Genomic DNA, 19923 nt, shown 5'->3' with positions numbered 1-19923 from the left:
AATAAATGCTCTTCTTTTTAACTTTTTATTCATCAAAAAATCCTGAAAAAAAAAAGATATCACAGGTTCCAAAAAAATATTAAGCAGCACAACAGTTTCCAGCACTGAAAATAAATCAGCATATCATAATGATTTCTGAAGATCATGTGACACTGAAGACTGGAGTAATGATGCTGAAAATACAGCTGCACATCCCAGGAATAAATTACAGTTTACTATATATTCACATAGAAAAACGTTATTTTACATCATAATAATATTTCACAATATTAAATTTTTCCTGTATTTTTGATCAAATAAATGCAGCCTTGATGAGCAGAAGAAACTCCTGTAAAAAACATAAAAAATCGTTCTGATCCCAAACCTTTGACCGGTAGTGTATATAAAAAAAAAAAAAAAAATTTCAGCTCACAATCATTTTTGTACTTACCCTTAATCGCATCCTTTTTCATGAAATTGTAATATTTCATACCTTTTTTTTAGGTTATTTTAAATGCTGCTAATTGTGTCTCTAACAGGCAGAATGAATTCTTCGCAGTCTTAACTGTTTCCAGAAGGCTTTGTTTATTCTGTGAATACATTAAGTGTGTTCTGAGGTTCTGGTCTTCAGTGCAGACAGCACACTGAGCTTCTGTTTTATCTCACTGTCCCGACAGGACCCCATCCTGCGCCGTTCGGGAATGTACACAGTGGCCATGGCGTACTGCGGATCTGGGAACAACAAAGCCATCCGGCGACTGCTGCACGTGGCTGTGAGTCTTACATTTGCAAATATTACAAACAATAAGAATTATTAGATGCAAACACATATAAGGGTCATTCCTCAATTACAAGAAAGAAAAAAAGGTTAGATTGTAATGTTTTATGTAGTTATTATTATTTTTTTCAGGTTTTTAAGTAACTTTAACTTATGAAAAAGGGGAAACAGTGTTTTAAAATCAGGGGAAGACACATATAATATAGTATAATATAATTATTTAACGTTTTTTCTGACATCTTTGTCAGAGCAGCAGAGTGACAGTCTGAATATCAGGAACATCATTAAAAAATTTATGGTGTGGGCTTTATTAGATTAGATATCATTAAACATTATAATTAAATATTATTAGGTCAGTATTTTTACTGAATTCTGAAAAAACAAACAAGGCCATAGTCTGATTTTCATTTTGGAACGCATGATAAATAATTCAGTTTAAATGATTTATATAAAAAAATACAGAAATATTAATAGATAGGAAAAAACAAAAGCATTATACATAGTGTAGCTTTCTTTCTTTCTTTCTTTTTGTTGAGCAGGGCATCTGTCCTGCATTTCCTGCAGGTGGCGACATTTCCATAAGTGGTTTTGTACTTGCAGCAAAAGAGCTTGCAGTGTTATTCTTGTTTCCTGTTCAGCTGTACGTTTTATTGTAATATCAGTATTTCAGAGTTATGCTCTGGTAAATTTCAGGCAATTTAATGTATTTATACAACGGTAAGAAAATAACCTGCATGCCAAAGTTAAAGTTAGCCATTGCTCACTGAGGGATTGAGAGTTGGCTTGCATGAAGACAAAAAGGCTAACAGGATGGATATTGATATTGTGGATATGTGGGAGATCCTATTTATTAGAAGTTAAAACAGTATCCCAAAAGAAGATGCATTTAGTTTAGAACATTCTATTAGGGAATGAAAAAAATTGAATTTTAAAATAATTGTCAAGTCCCTGGTGCCATTTTGGAGAATATCCGCTGGATGTAAACAGCGTATGCTGTTCTGTGTTAGCTGTGTCACGCCGGATCGGTTTCCTACTTTGTTTGTGCTTTGATTTTAATGAAAACAACATATCTGAGTAGCGCAGCTAACACAGAACAGCATACGCTGTTTACGTCCAGTGGATACGCTCCAAAATGGCACCAGAGTGATGCGGAGGAGACGAATTGTTGAATAAAGTCGTTATTTTTTTTTCTATTGCGCACAAAAAGTATTCTCGTATCTTCGTATAATTACGGTTGAACCCCTGATGTCACATGGATTATATTACAGATCTCCTTGCTACGTTTCTGGTCTTGGGAACATTTCAGTTGCGTTGCTGTCTATGCAGGGTCAGACAGCTCTCAGATTCCATCAAAAATATCTTAATTTGTGTTCAGAAGATGAACGAAGGTCTTACGGGTTTAGAAAGACATGAGGGTGAGTAATTAATGACAGAATTTTCATTTTTGGGTGAACCAACCCTTTAATTATGACATTGTGATAGAAGAAAATTAACAAAATATTTCCTTAGAATATTGAATTTAATATTTTATCCGAATGCACCGCTCTGATTTCTCATCCCTCTTCCTGTCAGGTAAGTGACGTGAACGATGATGTTCGGAGGGCTGCTGTCGAGTCCATTGGATTAATCTTGTTCAGGTACGGCGCTGTCTGTCCTCACCTGTCTCTCTCTCATCAACGCCTATCGTCGTCTCATCCTGCGCTTCATTATAAACAGACCTCATCGGGATGAGCCGCTCTGAGATTGCTTGCCAGTAGCCCTGATTAATCAGCCCTTAATGTATACACAGACGAGATTCCACCCATACCTCTGATACAAATGTGTTCAGAGTGTCTCCTGAAGTGCTTGTTCCTAGCTGTTGATTTTGGTCCCATTAAGAGATGGATCACTTCGTCCTATCACACCCTGTGGCACTTGCTTTATAGTCAGTGACAGTTTTGCCGTCCGTTTGTGCCTCTACCTAGTGCTTCTGCATTGAGTATATATCGTCAGATCAGCAGAGGTATTCCCTTATGCAGTAGTTCAACCAGAAATTAGTTTTCATTTACTCCCCATTGTCGTTCCATTACCTTCATGCATTCTGGCAAACCTAAAAATACATATTTTAAAAACCAGACCCTAATCTGGTTTAGGGTCATGTCCACTACACACTCACATATGCATTCTTGAGTTCAAAACATCTGGATGTTGAGTAAATCTTGAAATAGCCAGCACTGATCATGGATCTATCTAAATTGCAACATTTGTTGACCTCAAAAATCACCAGTTTCAAGACAAAAATACTTTGAAGTAGTAGAGTTTAATCATAGGCCCAACCACAGATCTCAATCAAGAACAGCTTGCACCTTTAAACATCCCGCATGCAAGGGTAGAACATGTTGTGTTGTCCCCATATGCTTCTCTTTTGTTATTATTTTGCCGGCAGTAAGTTCCCCCTCAGACGCCCCCTCTAAGCCAAGTAGTACTGGTGAACTATTTTAAGCCCTAAAAAGGCCATGCGATATTCCCATGATCAATTGTCAGCTAAAAAAAAAAACTGTATAAATCCTTCCTGTGTTTAGAGAGTGTACAGAGCTGCAACAATTCAACATGTTCCTGTCGTCTGTCCCAGAGGCCCCCTATCCCTGCTGCACATGCAAATCACGACTGCACACCTTCCTCTTTTGTGGGTGTTGATTGATCACTCACTATAAATGCGAATGGAGTGTTTTCTCTATGAGAACATACAATAAAACATAGAAGGGTTTTCTTCAGAGGGATGCATTTTGCACAACTTCAAAGTAGCACCATTGACATATGTTGCAATCACGAACTGTAAGCATTAACCAAAATTAACACTTCTTAGCTATTTTATCTGGAAAAAATGTTTATTTAGCAATAGTTCAGAAGAATCTTGAAAAATGTCAGTATCTACAAATAGTTATTTCTTACATGTATAAAAGCACTTTTGATTCAAGATCTGTCTACAGACGTAAAAAAAAGACCTGCCATAACTTAGTGAAGCATTTATTACTTTTCTTGTATACAGAAGGTAAGTGGAGGTGTGATTAATTTGAGACTTGTGCTTATCTTGACAAGGCTTAATTTTGGCTTCACATTGTAGACCCTGTCTACTAACTTTGGGATGTGCAAAAACAGTCCTCTCTTTGCCGTAAGTACTGTTTATTTTCACAGTACTGCCAATTATTAGGCTGGCCATTACTTTCACTCCCCAAAGCAATTTTTTTGTCTTTTGGGGGTTCTTAGACATTCATCTTATGTGCTATTCTATCTCCCAATCCAAGACTTTAAGATGGAGTATTACATTGGCCATGACCATTTTATGCAGTCCTTCTGGACTCCTTTTAGACCACATCTCATGGGTTCCCATGAGAACTTGTGGCCTTTTGGCACTGAAAGACTGACACATCTCTAACATGGCATCAGATATACTACACGTGGCTTATGTGTTCGTCAGGTTTGCAGTCTTCATTGTCCGTCAGGAGCAAAATGTCCAGTGTGATGTTTGCAGAGGTCTGCAGGTTCGTGGGACGACGCCGGAGAGGACTCTGATAACTTACAGGGCTGACTCCGTTCTTCATACCGTGTTTCATAAACCGCTTTGAGTTTTCGGTCACCGATGACCGAAAAGTAATTCTGCTTCTCCTTTGCATTTTCGGAGTCTCTACACGTCTGTAGTTACATGTGATGTAGCGCTTAAAGGCCTCCCTGAACGTCCCGTTGAACAGTGTATAAACCAGGGGGTTGATTCCCGACGAAGCGTAGCCCACCCATTGAAAGATATCCAACAGTTGCTCCACTAGATTACTGTCGCACCCTTGACAGAGTACAGAAGTCACATTGGTAATGAAGAAAGGACACCACATTACAACAAACAACATGAATACAATCACCAGAACCTTTGATGCCCTTTGTTCATTGCTCAAGTTTTGCATGGACCTCTTTCCTATGGTGGACATCCTGCGGAGAGGGACCTCATCCCTTGTGACGGGACGCAGTGTTCGGTCCCTTTTAATTCCATTTGCATTGGCCACTTTCACAGGTGAAGAGAGAACCGGTAGTTCCTGGTGGAAGATGGTGGAAATGCTGGGCCTTGTAGCTCCCATTCTCAAAAGAAAGGCCTTCTTGCGCAGTACTTGGATTGTCAGCAAGTAGATAATCATCATAATTGTAAGAGGTATAAAGAAAGCTGTCAAAGACCCATACACCTTGAAGTCCCCGAAGCCTTCTGGCGACAGCAGACAGGTGTGGTTGTTGTTGAAGGTGATGTTGTTTGGATGGTCGAAGACTTGTAGCCCTTTGATTGGAATAGGTATTGCAATACCTAATGGAGAAAGACCAATCGTTAAATTGAGCAGGGAATAAGGTTGAAATGAAACATTGAAATGATCAAGCCAATTAAAATTGACTTCAGGCATGTCCAATCTTGCTTCTAGAGAGCCACATTCCTACAGTTTAACTTCAGCTCTAATTAAACACACCTTAACCTGCTAAACATGGTCCACGGGGTTACTTGAAATGTCAACGCAGTTGGAGCAATTTGGAGTTAGTATTGTAGTAATCAAGACCAGATTTCATCTATCCCAAAGTAAAGCATTTACACTGTCTGAATCATTCAGACCCTCTTCAAGTCTCTTGTCTTGACTCGCACTCAACCTCCTTCTGCTCTCGGTCTTGACTCTGAGTCAGCCTCTGTTGGTCTGGGCCTGGACTTGGACCTAAATGAGCTGGTCTCGTTGGAGTTAAACTCTCCAGGATAGTGGATATCCAGGAGCAGGATTGGGCACCACTGGACTAGGTTATTGCATAGTCAGTCATCTCCTTTGTAAATGCCTGCCTACTGAATAGTACTTTTTGTGCTTTTGGCAGTTACTTTCAATTTTTTTTTAAGGAATGCTACTAGTTGGTGGATTGCCAGACTCATTGGTTCTGCAGAGGCCCTGAACAGTTCAGCTTATCTGGGGTTCATCTGATCCCGATTAGATTCTTAAGAGGTGTTCACATAAGAAATGCAATTAAAAACAGCAGGAGATGTCTTGGGTAATAACAAGTGGAATAGCGTATGCATTTGCCATTCATTACTAATAATAGCAGTTACAACATCAATAACACATCTTGGACTGGAGTTCTCTCACTTCTAGTATCTATTACCATCAGCTCCTGTTAAACCGTAAAACTGCTTTGTCAAAGGTGAGAATATGCAAAGTCGTTCTCAGGAGTGCACAGGGACTTGGTGTTCATGGTCAGTGTTGAAGTGACACAGATCGTGGCCTGCCTTTCATGGTGGAGAAACGGCTTCATGATTCCAGAATGTGCGTCGAGCTCGTCCAAAACAACGCAGCCAAAGTCATCGTCTGGACTGATGTTAACGAGTAGAAATCGCGAGGTGTTTACTTTGAGGTGTTTCACCCCCCACAAGCCAGCGTCCACGTATAACTAAAACCCGATCATTAAAAGTACATCTTTTTGCTTGTATAAACGGAAGCTCACTGGTCAGTCAGTGACATGAGAGAAATGAAATTTGTGCGTATGCAACTTTTCCGGAGACGAGTGTTGAGATCATTGGTCGGTTCAAGGACTGGATTTTGCCACATTTGTATAAAGCTGTAATTTTAAATTTTATTAAATGTAGGTAATGAAACACTAGATTTGAGTTTGTTCCCATTTTTTAAACTGTATAAGCCTCTTCATCTTCTGGAAGGAAATTGTGGCATTTGTGTTTATAAAATTGAAAATGGAAATTCCCTGCATCTGTAAAGCCAATATTTCCTTTGGTTTTTATAGTAGATGTGAATATTTAAAAGATTAATTCACAATTGTTTGTAAAGGACACGATTCAAGATTATTCCAGACTCTTCCAGGAGTGGTGAACGAAAATACTGAACACATGTAATATGTTTTCCAAAGTGTTTTTCATCATTGTGACATACCTATAGAGATTAGCCAGACCAGTGCGATTTTAGCCAGCACTTTAGCTCTGGACTTGTACTGGCTGTGCTGGATTGGTTTCTTGATTGCAATGTAGCGGTCGAGGGAGATGGCACACAGGTGCATGATGGAGGCAGTTGAGAACAAGACATCCAGAAAGAGCCAGATAGGGCACAGGAAATCTGCAAGGGGCCATCTGGAGTCTGAAATATGAAGAGAATATTAAGCACTAATCAGTGGGCTGTCTGAATTTAAATTAGGACCAACTCGGAGACCTATATGTCATTTTGTGATTGGACACACACATTTTAAAGACATCTTTTCACCATTATTTTATGCATGCTAACTTCATCAGAGTTAGTGCACCATTCAATGTTTCCAGAAAAATCCAGTCCTAACCTGTTCTCTTAAATATTCCAAACTAGTATTAACTGCTCGTTTCTCCTCTTTAGACACCCATGAAGAACTTCAGATAAGTCAAACATGTTCTAAATCACAGATGCTTCATAGTGATGATACTGACTGTTTGATAGTGATGAAAGGGGAAAGAAATTAATTACATGGAACAAACAATACGATAAAATGTTTTTGCTAATCCCTTCAGTGGATTGTTTATGCGTTTCCCACAATGTTTCCTGACACATCAGGCTCACTTTAAATGTTAAAGCTGTAGACTGGTTTTTCTTGTTTATGATGTCTTGTTTGGACATGCACATAAATGCATTACTTTAAATTAATCCCAGCCTTTGCATCTCATCTTGTATTTAGTGGTTCTTAACATTATTAAATAAATGGATACAAGCTTGAGTTTAACAAAAACGGTTCAAGAGGTTAAACACTCGGGAGGCTTGGACTATTCATCAAGCTCTTCAGTGACGCTGTTTATTTTAGTGACAGACATGAAATGGTGCATAATCGAGTTGGTCTTCATCCCATTGCACTTACAGATGCTGCTGTTTAAAGCCTTTAAATAAGATCACATCGTTTTCATCTCGGCAGTTTTTGTTTGTCTTTTTCATGCTCTAGTAAAATGGATAGACTGCGTGGTACATGCCATATTATTGCTCTCATTACAATTCCATATTTACCAGAAGTGGAAAGGAAGGTAAAATGCAAAATTAGTGACATTTTTCATAAAATACATCACAAAACTCTTAATAATCTTATCCAAATACTTCAGGTTACTGGTTTAACAAAGTTGCATTTTGTAACATCTTTTTGGGTCTCAGTTTTACACTAGGTGCTTCTATTTCAAACATGATTTCTAGCCTGCATGGACCTGAACTATCATGTATCTTTAAGCTTGTGTGTGTGAGCAGACCTCCATGGTGGGGGGGGGATCACTTAGAATCAGTTAGAATGTGCATTCTAACTGCACATGCGTCTGCCGCTTTAAATTCTCGAGCTCGTTACAGCAGGATGGATTCTGATTGGCTGTCAATTTTTTATTGTTCATCAGCTGGAAAAAAATCGTTTTGAACGTGATTCCAACGATATCGTTTCTCTTTGTCTTTATCGTTATAGTTGTGGTGTGGACTCTGCTATTCTTTAATATTGAGAACGATTTTTAGAACTATATCTTTATCGTTATCTTTATAGTTATCGAACGGTGTGAACGGGCCTTAAAGGTGCAATAGGTGATTGTCTTTGGCAGGCAAACATCAACAACCCGATCTTCCTTCCTGGTATTGTAGTACTTTTAAAGGTTTCTCACCGGTGAATGACACATGATGTAACCCAGCGGTTCCCAATCCCAGTCCTCGCGCCCCCCTCTCTGCAATCTAACATATACTGTTACACATAAGTTTTGTTTCTCAACTGTTTACATTCACTTAATAGCCTATATACCGACAGTGTTTAGTATGAATCGACTGTTTACGTGAATACTCATCAAGATGGGCATTTTAACTTAATTTTGTATGTATTTGGCCGTTTACGCGCAATAAGGCGCAACACAACTTCATTCTGTAATCGCACGCTCTCAAATGCGGCTCTATGTGCGCGCGCTTTGGGTGTTTGCTCACAGAAAGCGGTCTCACAGAGAGCGCACAAGTACTGAATCAAGCACTTTAATGTTTAAAATTGTAAGGCTCAGAAACACATGCAAATGATACATTCCGTCATCTGTCCTGAGCGTCTTTCGCGCTGAAATATTTGCGGGAATTTCCCACGTTACAAGCGTGGAAACTGCAGAAATCAGTAGAATTATGCGCAATCCCGCGCCGAAATTCAAGCCCTGGATCAACAGATAGCCACTTGGTTTGAAAGTGATTCTGTGTGAGTCAATTTTTACCAAAATATTATGCACGTAAACACTTTAATATTTAAAATATCACAAACCCTCCTATAAACAGTTTCGGGTGATCGCTCAATGGAATCATTCAGTTTTGTCTAAGCTTCATGGAGAAATGAATAGCACATTAAAAAAAAATTATGATCTTGCTTAATTTTATGTCTCACCCACAAAATCTAAGTTAACATATTCACTCTATCGTCCAGCCCAAGTTCCCATATAGACTGACAGGTAAGTGTGCCCTTTCTTCCTGCTCCACCACACTTTAGGTTTGCACTGCCAAGTCTCAACTTCCTCATGTAAATATTTCTCTCGTTCTCAGAGAAACACATTTGTGGGCTCTTGTTTTTAGCCTTGCTGAGACTCTTTATCAATCACTGTGTAGACTTTCACAGTGTTCAGTCATGGCTTTAACTTCAGTGCCTGTCTTCACCTGGTCCACAGATGTGGATGGATGTGGCCGCTGGTGGATGTTTGGTCTTAATGTTTTAGCAAGCACGTCTTGCCTCCACAGGACTGAAACCTTTGAATTACTCCAGTTGGTAAAGGTTGCCTTTATTTTTATGATTACATTTAATCGCAGGTTATTATGTTGTGAATTCACGTTTAGAGTTACTGCTGTCTTGGTCAATAAATTGTGGCACTCACACGTTGTATTATTGTACCCCTTCCTCCAAAGGTAATTTAATTGAATTACCTGCCAGTGTTCATGAATTCTGGTAAGCTTCAGCTGTTTGGCGAAACCTTTCTTTCTCTTTCTGCGTTCATACATTGTTCTCTTCCTGTGGAACACCTTTAGAACATATTTCCAAGCATTGCCTGTCATTTTCCCATCCCTGCAGTCCTTAGGGGACTCCTCAGTTTCTTCACATCACCATGGCTTGGTGTAACCCAGCTACTTAAAGTTTTGTTTTTGAGGTTTTCGACAAATACAACCAACAAAAGCCCACCCTTCCCATATTTACATTTGGGTTCTGTTTTCTCCCAGCCTCTCAAACACAGTGTTTGACAATTTCTTTTGGATGAATAGCATCTGTTAAAAGATTTTCCAGGACAAATGACTGGATTTAATGGGCAATGCTGGGTAATAACTAATTACATGTAATCTGGATTACATGATCAGATTCCAAAAATGAAGTACTTGTAATTAGATTGTTACATTTTAGTCAGATAGCTATTTAATTTAAAAAAGTGTTTTCTTAATATTTCAACATTGCATCAACTACTGATGAACACACTGCAGTTCCTTCATGAACCCCAGTTTGGGAAACCTTGATGTAATGTAATGTTTAATGGACTTTATGTTGTTAATAACAACGAATTATATATATTTTCTTTCTCTTTGTATTTTTATATCAGTATGGTACAAGATTATCCCATTTAAATCAATGTGATAAACGAGTTAGGTCAAAAGTAATCTGAAAGTAGTCTGATTATATTACTTGAAATGTCTAATGGATTACGTTACTGACTACAATTAGTAAGTAATCTACCCAGCACTGTTAAAGGGATAGTTCACCCTAAAAATGCAGAGTAATTTATTCACTCACATATCATTCCAAAGCTTGGACTGCATTGACGTGAAGGTGAGCAAACAATGACAGAATTTTATTGCTGAATTGCTCCTTTAAGGTTCTTGTTTGAGAGCCAAATTATGATCTAGTAAACAAGTTCTGGTTCACCTAAAGCTGTGATGTGCACAGACAAGGTGCAGCGAATGGAGGTTCCATAAATGTCATCAGATCTATTTAATGAGAAATAATGGACCGACTGGAGGATTTGGCATTGGAACTGAAAGCCAAGCTGGCATAAGAACGACAATAGTAGTAGCTTGGCAGATGTTGTATAGTTTGAAACTTGTGAGGCATGTTTACTCCTGAAATGTTTTGAAGAGTGCTTGACTTCTGTGTGTATTCATTCTGTCAGTGCAGGGAAGCGAAATATGGTGTTTATCACTTTATTTAATGTGGTTTTAGTGAAATTCTGAGAAACCTTTAGACATTTCAAAATCACTGTAGGATATAAAAAAAAAAAAAAAAAGACTCAACATATTCCATCTGGGTTAGAACTTGGACTGTCATTCAACCCTGATGGTGCCACCAAACATGTTATAAGGACATGTTTTTATCTTTTCTAATAAATTCTACAATAAACAGTCCTCCATAATCAATGTTAATGTTACTTACAAAATAGCACGGTCACCAGAGCGATAGGCATGACTAGCAGTCCCACCAGTAGATCGGCCACAGCCAGAGACATCAGGAAGAAGTTAGTGGCGTTCTGCAGTTTTCTCTCCAGTGACACTGCCAGAATGACCAGGATGTTTCCACCAATGGTGGGGATGATGACCAGAAGAATGAGCAGTGCGGCCCAACGGAGTTGTTCTCCAGGCTGGAGGGATTCCCAGTCCTCACTCCCTGTTTGGTTGAGCCCCGGCGTAGACGAGATGCTATTGCTAGCCATTCTGCTTTGGATAGTTGTGCTTTTGTTTTTTCCGTGGGCTCGTCCAGCATTGTCACAGACTCCCTCCGATCCGAGGGTGGTGGGACATTCAAATTCAAATGATGCACTTATGTTTGCTTGCAAGAATCCAATTTATTGAGCAAAAGAATTCCCCTCCAAATTATTATCTCCAGATGGAATCAGCGCTGGGATTGGTCACATGGTAGATGAGGTATTGCCCATCGTTCTGTCGCTGTGCTTTGACACTCCTGCAAATATATAAACATTACAATGGAAATCCTGTCATTCAAAAAAACACTATCTGTAGCCGGCGTTTGATTAAATTTTCTCGTCACGTGATTAGCCGCATGTGTTCCAGGCCATGTTCGTAATTAAGCAAGGAAGTAGATATCAGTAATGATCTGTGAGTGTTAACCATATGGAGTCATTTGTGTTCCTATCTAGTTCAATCAGTCGGGCAGATGACTTCATAAACAAACAATGTTTTTGTTTTCAGGATAATTAGGGTTTCATAACTTCATTATCATTTTGAAATGACTCCTTCTGTCATAACATTATGTAATGAGTATCATGAAATAGTCAAATGTTGTTATAATGTGTTGTTGATTTTAAATACTAACTACATAGGAATAAAATATAGGAAAAATCTGAAATGCATAGAAAAACTATTGTAGAATATTACATGATTTTTTCCCCTATTATAAGCTAAAAAGAATTCATCAAATTACATTTTTTTAAACTATATGTTTTCTAAATTTAAAATGGTTCTAAATAAGTTTTTTTCCCTTATGAAATTTTTTTGAAAATTGAGTATATATTTTTTTTACTTACCTTAAACTAAAACCTGAAGATTTCCTCTGTGCATTAGTTTAATTCCATATTATTCATCGTTGTATTTTTCCCCGTCTTTTAAGCAAGTGAAATAAGTGCTTCTTCACTAAACGTTCCTCAGTTTGCAGCTTCTCTCATTTTATATGTACTCACAAAAAAGTACATTGCAGTGACTAAATTCTGTGTGGGAACGGATCCAGATATTATCTCTCTTTTCAGTTGCATGCTGAGGAATGTCCTTGTTGTTGAGCAGCTGGCATCACCTAGCGTGATCACCGGTTTAAAACTTCATCCGTCCTCTAACCCTTCCTCTCTCATTCTGTGTCTGCTTACTAACTCGCTCTGCCTCTTCCTCCCTCTTCTCTCTCTCTCTCTCTCTCTCTCTCTCGCTCGCTCATGAGTTAAACCTGGAGAAACAGATGAATGTGTCGACACTGGGGTGGGTCCATTGATCCTGGAGGGTCATTTTCTTCAGTGCAGCGAAGCCACTGTTTATTTTTGTCATTCATAGTTTTCCTGTAGATTCATCCTTTTTTTTTGCCATTTAGTCACCTAGTCAATTTTTTAAAATAGTTTTGTACATCCCTGCCACCTACTTTTCATATTTTCAATATGAACTTCATATTTTATCTATTGGGTTTGTATCCAGACTTGAACCTTGAAGCACCCAGGTAATTTTCTTCAGCTGTCTGTATATCCAGAGGGAGCGGGACTGTCCTTTAACACCCTCTGAATACTGAGGGGGTCGGTTCAGTGGCGGATCTGTTGTATTTTAAGATGTATCGTTTGAGGTTTTGACTCGCACTTTTGCATTAAAAGACTTTTGCGAGGCCAATCCGTGAACAGTCTTTGTCCAGCTCCTCCTTCCCATTACCGCCATGTGCTCAGGCTGCATAGACACATCTGTTTGCCACCTTGACATGGTGAAGCTGGAGGTTAAAGCTGGTTACAACAAAAACGTGTGTTTGTCTGTGTTTTGTACATGCTACCAATCAAATATATGAATGCACCTATTTGAATTATGTAGTGACCATAGAAAGATTTTAAACCGCAGCTCTTTGTCTAGATCCCAGACGCTCATGCAGGAACAGCTTCATGAGGTGCATCCTGGGGTGCTCTGTAAACTATTAAAGGTTTAGTTTCCTTTTTCTAATTTGAAACTATTCAAATTATATTAATCTGACCTAAATATATTATTTTGAAATCCATGCATTTGCTTTTATGCTCGAGTTTTGTAGACATCTAATTAGAAATGTTTCAGTTGAAACGCTGACTTTTGTATTGTGTGTGTATGTATGGAAACTTAAGGCCAAAACCTTTTTTTTTCTCAGCTAACAAAACCTGAAGTCTATGTTTTGATAATAAGCTGTTAAAGTAATGCTGTCCCCCCCAGCCCCCCAGAGGAACCAGGGTTGTTGTAGGGGACTCTCTTTTGTTTGTTCATTTTACTGGTGCGTTGGAAAGCGTCTGGCAAAGGGAAACTCTTGAACCATGAACGTTTCCTGCACCACCCCTCTGTGGGGTGTCTTGAAGATGCCAGTGTATTGTCTGTTTCTCAGGAGATCAAAGTATCTGAGTTTCTTTTATCCTTACAGTACCTTTTCATTAGTATTTAAATCTTGGATTTCTGTTTAATGAATTTATAAATGTACTATGCATAAGTATGTGTATATAGTGTGGAGTGTAAACGAACATTGTTGTACTTTTTTTGTAAATGGCTACATTTATTAATTTTTATCAAACTGGCAAGTGGTTATGAATGAATACCAGAATGTATTGAAGGCAAATCTAGATTTCTGTGTGAAAACAAATGAAGCTCCAGTCTGAATCTGAGATGAGCCTCTAAACTAGAGACGCACCGATTGCAATTGTCTTGGCCGATTCTGATTTCCAATGTTTTTTGTAAGTGTGACTTGCCGATATCGATTTTTGGCAGTTCCCATTTTCTTTCTAAGAACTATAATTGGCAGCATGTACAAACAAAAATCTATACTTTTTTACAATACAAAAATTATTTATATAATAAAATAAATTATTAAACATTACAATTTCCCCCAATCTGGACTAAGTTACAGTTGTTCTCTGACTTAAACAACTCTCAAAATAAAGTGCTCTGTGACTGGAAAGAGGAAGAAATGAGTTGCTGTATGTAACAAAACAGATGTCATTTCCCACTATGTTTATAAATGGTCATTTTTTCCCCTAACTTTATTAAATGTGTCATCTTTCACATCAAATACTTACACTGTTTCAATTAATTCAGTTAGAATAATAATAAACTTGTAGAGTTGTTACCATTCAAATGAAATCCGTATCAACAAACTCCATCTTTCCACTGCAGGAAACACAGAGGCTGCATCTGAAGTGGCTTTAGATGTATTTATACAGACTGTTTGACGAAGCTGAGCTGCCATAAATGCATTTCAAATGCATAAATACTTTTATAAGATTAATGTTTTAAACATTTTTTAAACATGCAAATAAGAAATGTTGGGGGAAATGATACTTTTAAATATGAAACCAAACCACCAGTAGGTGGCGGCAAATGTTTTAATGAGTGAGTCATTCATTCAACCGATTCGTTCAAACGGCTGATTCATTAAGAAACGAGGCAAGTGACTGTCTTTATGAATGGATTACTGAATCATTGACTCACTCGATTCGTTCAAAACCGTGGATTCATTCAGTAACGAAACACGGCTGTGTTACTCGGAGACGAAACCGTTCTGCTGTGGCTTTGATTAGAACTATTTTCGTCAGCGAAATTGAGCAAAAACAGTCAATATTTTGTCTAAAACCTAAGTCACTTAATTTTAACTTCTTGTTTATTGAACTACTATTGTATAAAATCAGTGTCACACTGCAGTCGTGTTGATATTCGGGGAAACATCTTGGTCGTGTAATGTTCCTTACCTAAATTATATTTTATAAATCTCTTTTTTTTCTACCGCAGTATGCATCTATAACTTTCTGTGTGTGCTGCTGCGCTCATTATCAGTCGCCGTTTACACTGAATGCAAGAAAATATGAATCATTCTCGCGCAAAAATTTTTGGTGGCTAAGTTTCAGTGCTTCCCTAGTTATTTTTGTTGTTGACGTTTTAATCAGGCTTCTTCTCTGGTCGGGCGAGTAAAATTCTCTCTCACTTGCCCCTTTAAAAAATCTACTTGTTCCTGATGAGTGTTAATCGAGCCCTGTGGTTCCCCCACGGTTTACTTTGACCCTACACGTATTCGAATTGTGAACTTTCACTCACAGTGACGAACTTCCACACTGACGACATGTTTACATGCAGATGTGAGCGTAGCTGTGACGTCAAAACGGACCGGTTCGGCCCGATCATGCGGGAAATTGTCTTATTCTGGTCCATGGCCTGTCGATCGGTGCATCTCTACTCTAAACCCAAATGACCAGTCAGGATTAGATTGAATAAATGGCCGTGGATGAGCATAAGACCCTGGCAGAGGTTTGTATTTGTACAGAAGGTTCCCAGCTTCAATGTTGAAACTGTTTTTGCCAGCTTGTCAAGTTCGGCAGAACCCTTGATACCCAGCGCAACACGTTAATTACAGCCTGATGAAAGATTAAGTCAAATCCTTTTTTATTGCTAGTTGGCATTTGTAAGCGAGTGCTAAGTTGTGGATTAGCTTCTCACGGAAAGGGTTTGGGCTGTGGGAAGGGTTCGAGTTGTCTCAACTGGACATGATGTCTGTCTTTTTTTGTTGTTGCTCTGGACCTAAACTGAAGTTTAATTTACTTTACTTTGTCAACCTGGTATTATACAAACTGTACCAATCTAGTACAAACCTCTTGAGCATATTGGCATCGGTCAGTCAAATTATCCATGTCGATCTGATTAGTCTGGTTTAAAGATTAGATATTCCTTAGATTTCATTGCCATGTTTCCGTAGAAAATAAAGATACTCATCTTTTTATGTGCAGTTTGATAATGTTTTGATGCTGATTTCACTTGAAGCATTTAAGAATCTAGATTGGAGCTTAAACATGAAAGTTTATACAAGTATATAGTAGGGTTGTGACGGTGAGGAAATTTTCCCACCGGTTAATCGACGTGTGACAACACCGGTATCACCGCGGGGGCGGGCCGTTCCCTCTTTTTCTCGCTTTCCTTCGCTTTTAAATAGCTTGTAAAAGCGGTGTGCCCATTTTACTTTAACTTTCAAATAGCTGCAATTCGGAGTAAAGCAATTGTTCGTTTTTAGTTCGTTTGAATTTATAAATGGCAAAAGTCAACAGGCTTTTCAAAATCCAAAATACTGCCAAGCAGGCGCTTTTGCATTTCGTTTCGAAACTAAATCATCCGCCTTCGTCTTGTCTGTCTCACCTCACTCTTCTTGTCAGTCAGCTTGACTCACTCTCCTCACTGGAGAAATCTGATCTGATCTGTGTGATGCGACTGTCGTTCGGCACGCTGCATTGAGCAGCCGCGATCAGTTTTTAATTGTAGTGTCTGTTCTTTTACTGAACTAAATGATTTTTATTACTATAAAAAATCAAAACGACGGTGGGGGTCGGTGACGCGGTGGGCAAGTGACGTAACCGGTGTTGCGGCTTAACACCGGTATCACCGTCAGCCTAGTATATAGCAGTATAGAATCATAATATCGCCTGTTGCTTCCATTATCGGCCACAACACATTCATTCATTCGAGAGTCAAGTCAATGAGAAGTGCTAATTCTGTATTATAAGTTTAATGACTTTGTGTTCTGTGACATCTGAGATTGTTGGCAAAGCGGAGTCTCAAAGGAGGATTTAATGAGGAAAATTAGGCCATTTAGTCCTTCAGGCTGTTTAAGATTACCATCACCGCAGACTTAAACAGAAGGTTTACCTAGTCTTGCAGTAAAGGTTTCAAGGACGTGTTTCTCTTTTTCGTGCCCGCCTGTAACTACACTTCTGGAAAATAATATGGCAGGTATTTTCACAGAATGATATCTGGTATAAATGGTGTGAGTTTTAGAATTCAGTGTTTGACATAATCTGCAGAATCTGAATATGCATTCTCATCATAAACCTTAAATATTCTATGTAAAAATAACACAAAAGATCGACACTGTTGACAACTTTTCAATGTGTAGTTAATGTTCGTGTTTATACCTTGTAATATAGCTATTTAGTTTTTTTTTTTTAAGTGTAGTTTGACTGAAGGCAATTTGAGAATGTTCCTCAACACTGATTGAGTTAGCATAGAAATGGCAGTTTATGTTCATTGAGAATCTCTACACTTCATTGAATTGTATTGGAAACCAAAGAACCACATTTTGAACAGTAAAATATTCTATTATGACTTAAGTACAAAATATTAGACTGGGAAGTCTTGTCACAGGGCCTGATATTCCTATTCTGATCATTTTATGGTCTTGTTCGTAGTAAACTCATGTGCATACTACAAATATACTTGATGAATTGAAACACAGTTTTATCAGGATTGAATCTTTTGTGTTACGAACAACTGTTTGGCTGCGCATCAGTTTAATAGTTCCTTTGCATAAACTCTGAACAAAGAACTAAAGCCTCGCATTCCTTCAGCAGATCCAAAGTATTACTGTTAGAGCAAATAAACCGTTTTGAGAAATGGATGGTCTCCGCTTCAAGTGTTTTGTATTTGTGTCTACAGGACTCCAGAACAATGTCCCAGTGTGGTTTCTCTGCTGTCTGAGAGCTACAATCCCCACGTCCGCTGCGGCGCTGCGATGGCTCTGGGCATCTGTTGTGCTGGCACTGGGAACAAGGTGAGTTTTGATATTAGTCAGTTTCATTGAATTAGCTTGTTAATGCGTTTCATAATTTAAATTTGTCATGTGTTAATACAGATATAATTTCAGTACCATGACAAAAACACTCCCTTTTTTTTAAAGGTTAAATATTAATTTAGATATTAAAATTTATGTAAACAATGGTATGAACTAGGCTTGCTGTGAGTCGGTGTTGACGGTGTTAAGCCGCAACGCAGGTTACGTCACTTGCCCACCGTGGCACCGCCCCCCACCGTCCTTTAGATTTTTTATAGTAATAAAAATCATTTAGTTCAGTTGGAGAACAGACTCTACAATTCAAAACGACATCCAAAGCATTTGGTGATATTTTGGATTTTGAAAATCAAAAAGTAGATTTTGTAAGTTTTTTTTGTTTGTTTTGTTTTTTTACTAAATCCGTTTCTTATTTATTTGGTTCCACAGTGTTTGCTGATTTTCAGGTATTTTAATTTTTTTAATTTTAAGTTTGTGTAAGTTATTTATTTTATATTAGGCCTATAGCATGCTGTATTTTTATTCGGTTTGTTAACAAAAGTTCTATGTTTAATATGAGTGAGCTTGTCGTTGTACTGTTTTGTTGTTGTCCATTCAAGCAATTAATGTCGAATTGCCGCTAATTCAAAAGTGAAAGTAAAATGCGCTTGGGCATTTATAATCTATTTAAAAGAGAAGGAAAGCGAGGAAAAGAGGGAAAACCCCAAACGAACACCACCCCCCGGGTGAAACCGGTATTACCGGTATTGTCACGTGTCGATTAACCGGTGGGAAAATGTCCTCATTGTCACAACAGTAGATGTCATGAACTTTCAAACAGCTTTCATCTAGGTTAATGTTCATTTAAGATATATACCTTCTGTGTATAGATATTTCAGTAAACACTTTAAAATGAGGTTCCATTTGTTAACTATGTTTAATGCATTAACTAATATTAACTGACTATGAACAATGCATTTGTTACAGTGTTTATTAATCTTTGTTAACATTAGTTAATAAAAATACAGCTGATCATTGTTAGTCCATATTAGCTCAGGTCCATTAAATAACTAATAGATACAACTTTTGATTTTAATAATGTTTTATTAAATTTTGGAATCAACATTAACTAAGATTAATGAATGCTTTAGAAGTATTTTTCATTGTTTACGTTAACTAATGTTAACAAAAAGAATCTTTTTGTAAAGTGTTACCAGTATTTTTATGTAAGTTTATGGTGAATTCATTTTTGTTAATAAATAATAATTGTAATGTTAATTTATGCAACTTAAAATGTTAGAAATGAACATTAACCTAGATTTATTAATGCTGTTAAATTTTTATACGTCATTTGTGCACAAATCGGACATACAATATAAAGACAGACAATAGTTTACTTTTTGTGACGATTAGTGTTGTCACGGTACCAAAATTTCAGTATTCGGTACCAATACCAGTGAAAATCCATGGTTCTCGGTACCAGTTTCGGTTCCAAAGCAAAACACAAAAACATGCTAATTAAAAAACACATTATTTTTATCAGTCAAACAAAAATAAAATGTACAAAAATCAATGCCATTCTTTATACTTATTTAAAATTGTGTTTCAGGTTTTTCTGCAAGTAATAAAAGTATGAAAAAAAGTAAACCAAGTTTCACCCAAAAGTTTTTGTCATATTTCTGCTTCCGCTGAAAAACATCTGTAAACTGTTGTCTGTTTTAGGGTTTGCTGGTGTGTTTCAGGATCTTCCTGCAGCTGTAAAAGGAAAATATAATATACTTAAGTAAAGCAATGGGCTGAGTCTGACCAAATGCAACATTATATCATTGACACCAGCTAAAATATAACTTTTCAGGAAATAACAAACCTCAGCTTTTATAATAAATTTAGATAAGATTACA

General features: G+C 37.7%; 2 protein-coding genes across 2 annotated transcripts in view; one reads left to right on the top strand and one right to left on the bottom strand.

Moving 5' to 3' along the window:
* psmd1 (proteasome 26S subunit, non-ATPase 1) overlaps positions 1 to 19923 on the top strand; it is a 52121-nt gene that overhangs the window by 12630 nt on the left and 19568 nt on the right. The window contains exons 15-17 of the mRNA XM_016528568.1: positions 657 to 752; positions 2330 to 2394; positions 17911 to 18025. Coding sequence (XP_016384054.1) covers positions 657 to 752; positions 2330 to 2394; positions 17911 to 18025 — 276 coding nt within the window. The remainder of the gene's footprint in view (positions 1 to 656; positions 753 to 2329; positions 2395 to 17910; positions 18026 to 19923) is intronic.
* LOC107720743 (5-hydroxytryptamine receptor 2B-like) lies at positions 3725 to 11448 on the bottom strand. Its single transcript, XM_016528569.1, has 3 exons — positions 11165 to 11448; positions 6688 to 6888; positions 3725 to 5081 (listed from the first exon to the last, which is right to left on the bottom strand). Exons 1-3 carry the CDS (start codon positions 11439 to 11441, stop codon positions 4189 to 4191), a joined length of 1371 nt encoding a protein of 456 aa, XP_016384055.1. The 5' UTR covers positions 11442 to 11448; the 3' UTR covers positions 3725 to 4188.

The sequence above is a fragment of the Sinocyclocheilus rhinocerous genome, unplaced genomic scaffold, assembly GCF_001515625.1.
Source record: "Sinocyclocheilus rhinocerous isolate Xijiao unplaced genomic scaffold, SAMN03320098_v1.1 scaffold5898, whole genome shotgun sequence".
Classification (NCBI taxonomy): Eukaryota; Metazoa; Chordata; class Actinopteri; order Cypriniformes; family Cyprinidae; genus Sinocyclocheilus; species Sinocyclocheilus rhinocerous.
The sequence above is the reverse complement of the archived record's forward strand: the minus strand, read 5'-3'. Positions and strand labels throughout refer to the sequence as shown.

Coding starts and splice junctions, on each gene's coding strand:
- LOC107720743 (XM_016528569.1), bottom strand. CDS start 11,441: ATGGCTAGCAATAGCATCTCGTCTACGCCGGGGCTCAACCAAACAGGG. Junction 6,889..11,164: donor TCTGGTGACCGTGCTATTTT/GTAAGTAACATT, acceptor TTCATATTTCAG/ACTCCAGATGGCCCCTTGCA. Junction 5,082..6,687: donor GGTCTGGCTAATCTCTATAG/GTATGTCACAAT, acceptor TTTCTCCATTAG/GTATTGCAATACCTATTCCA.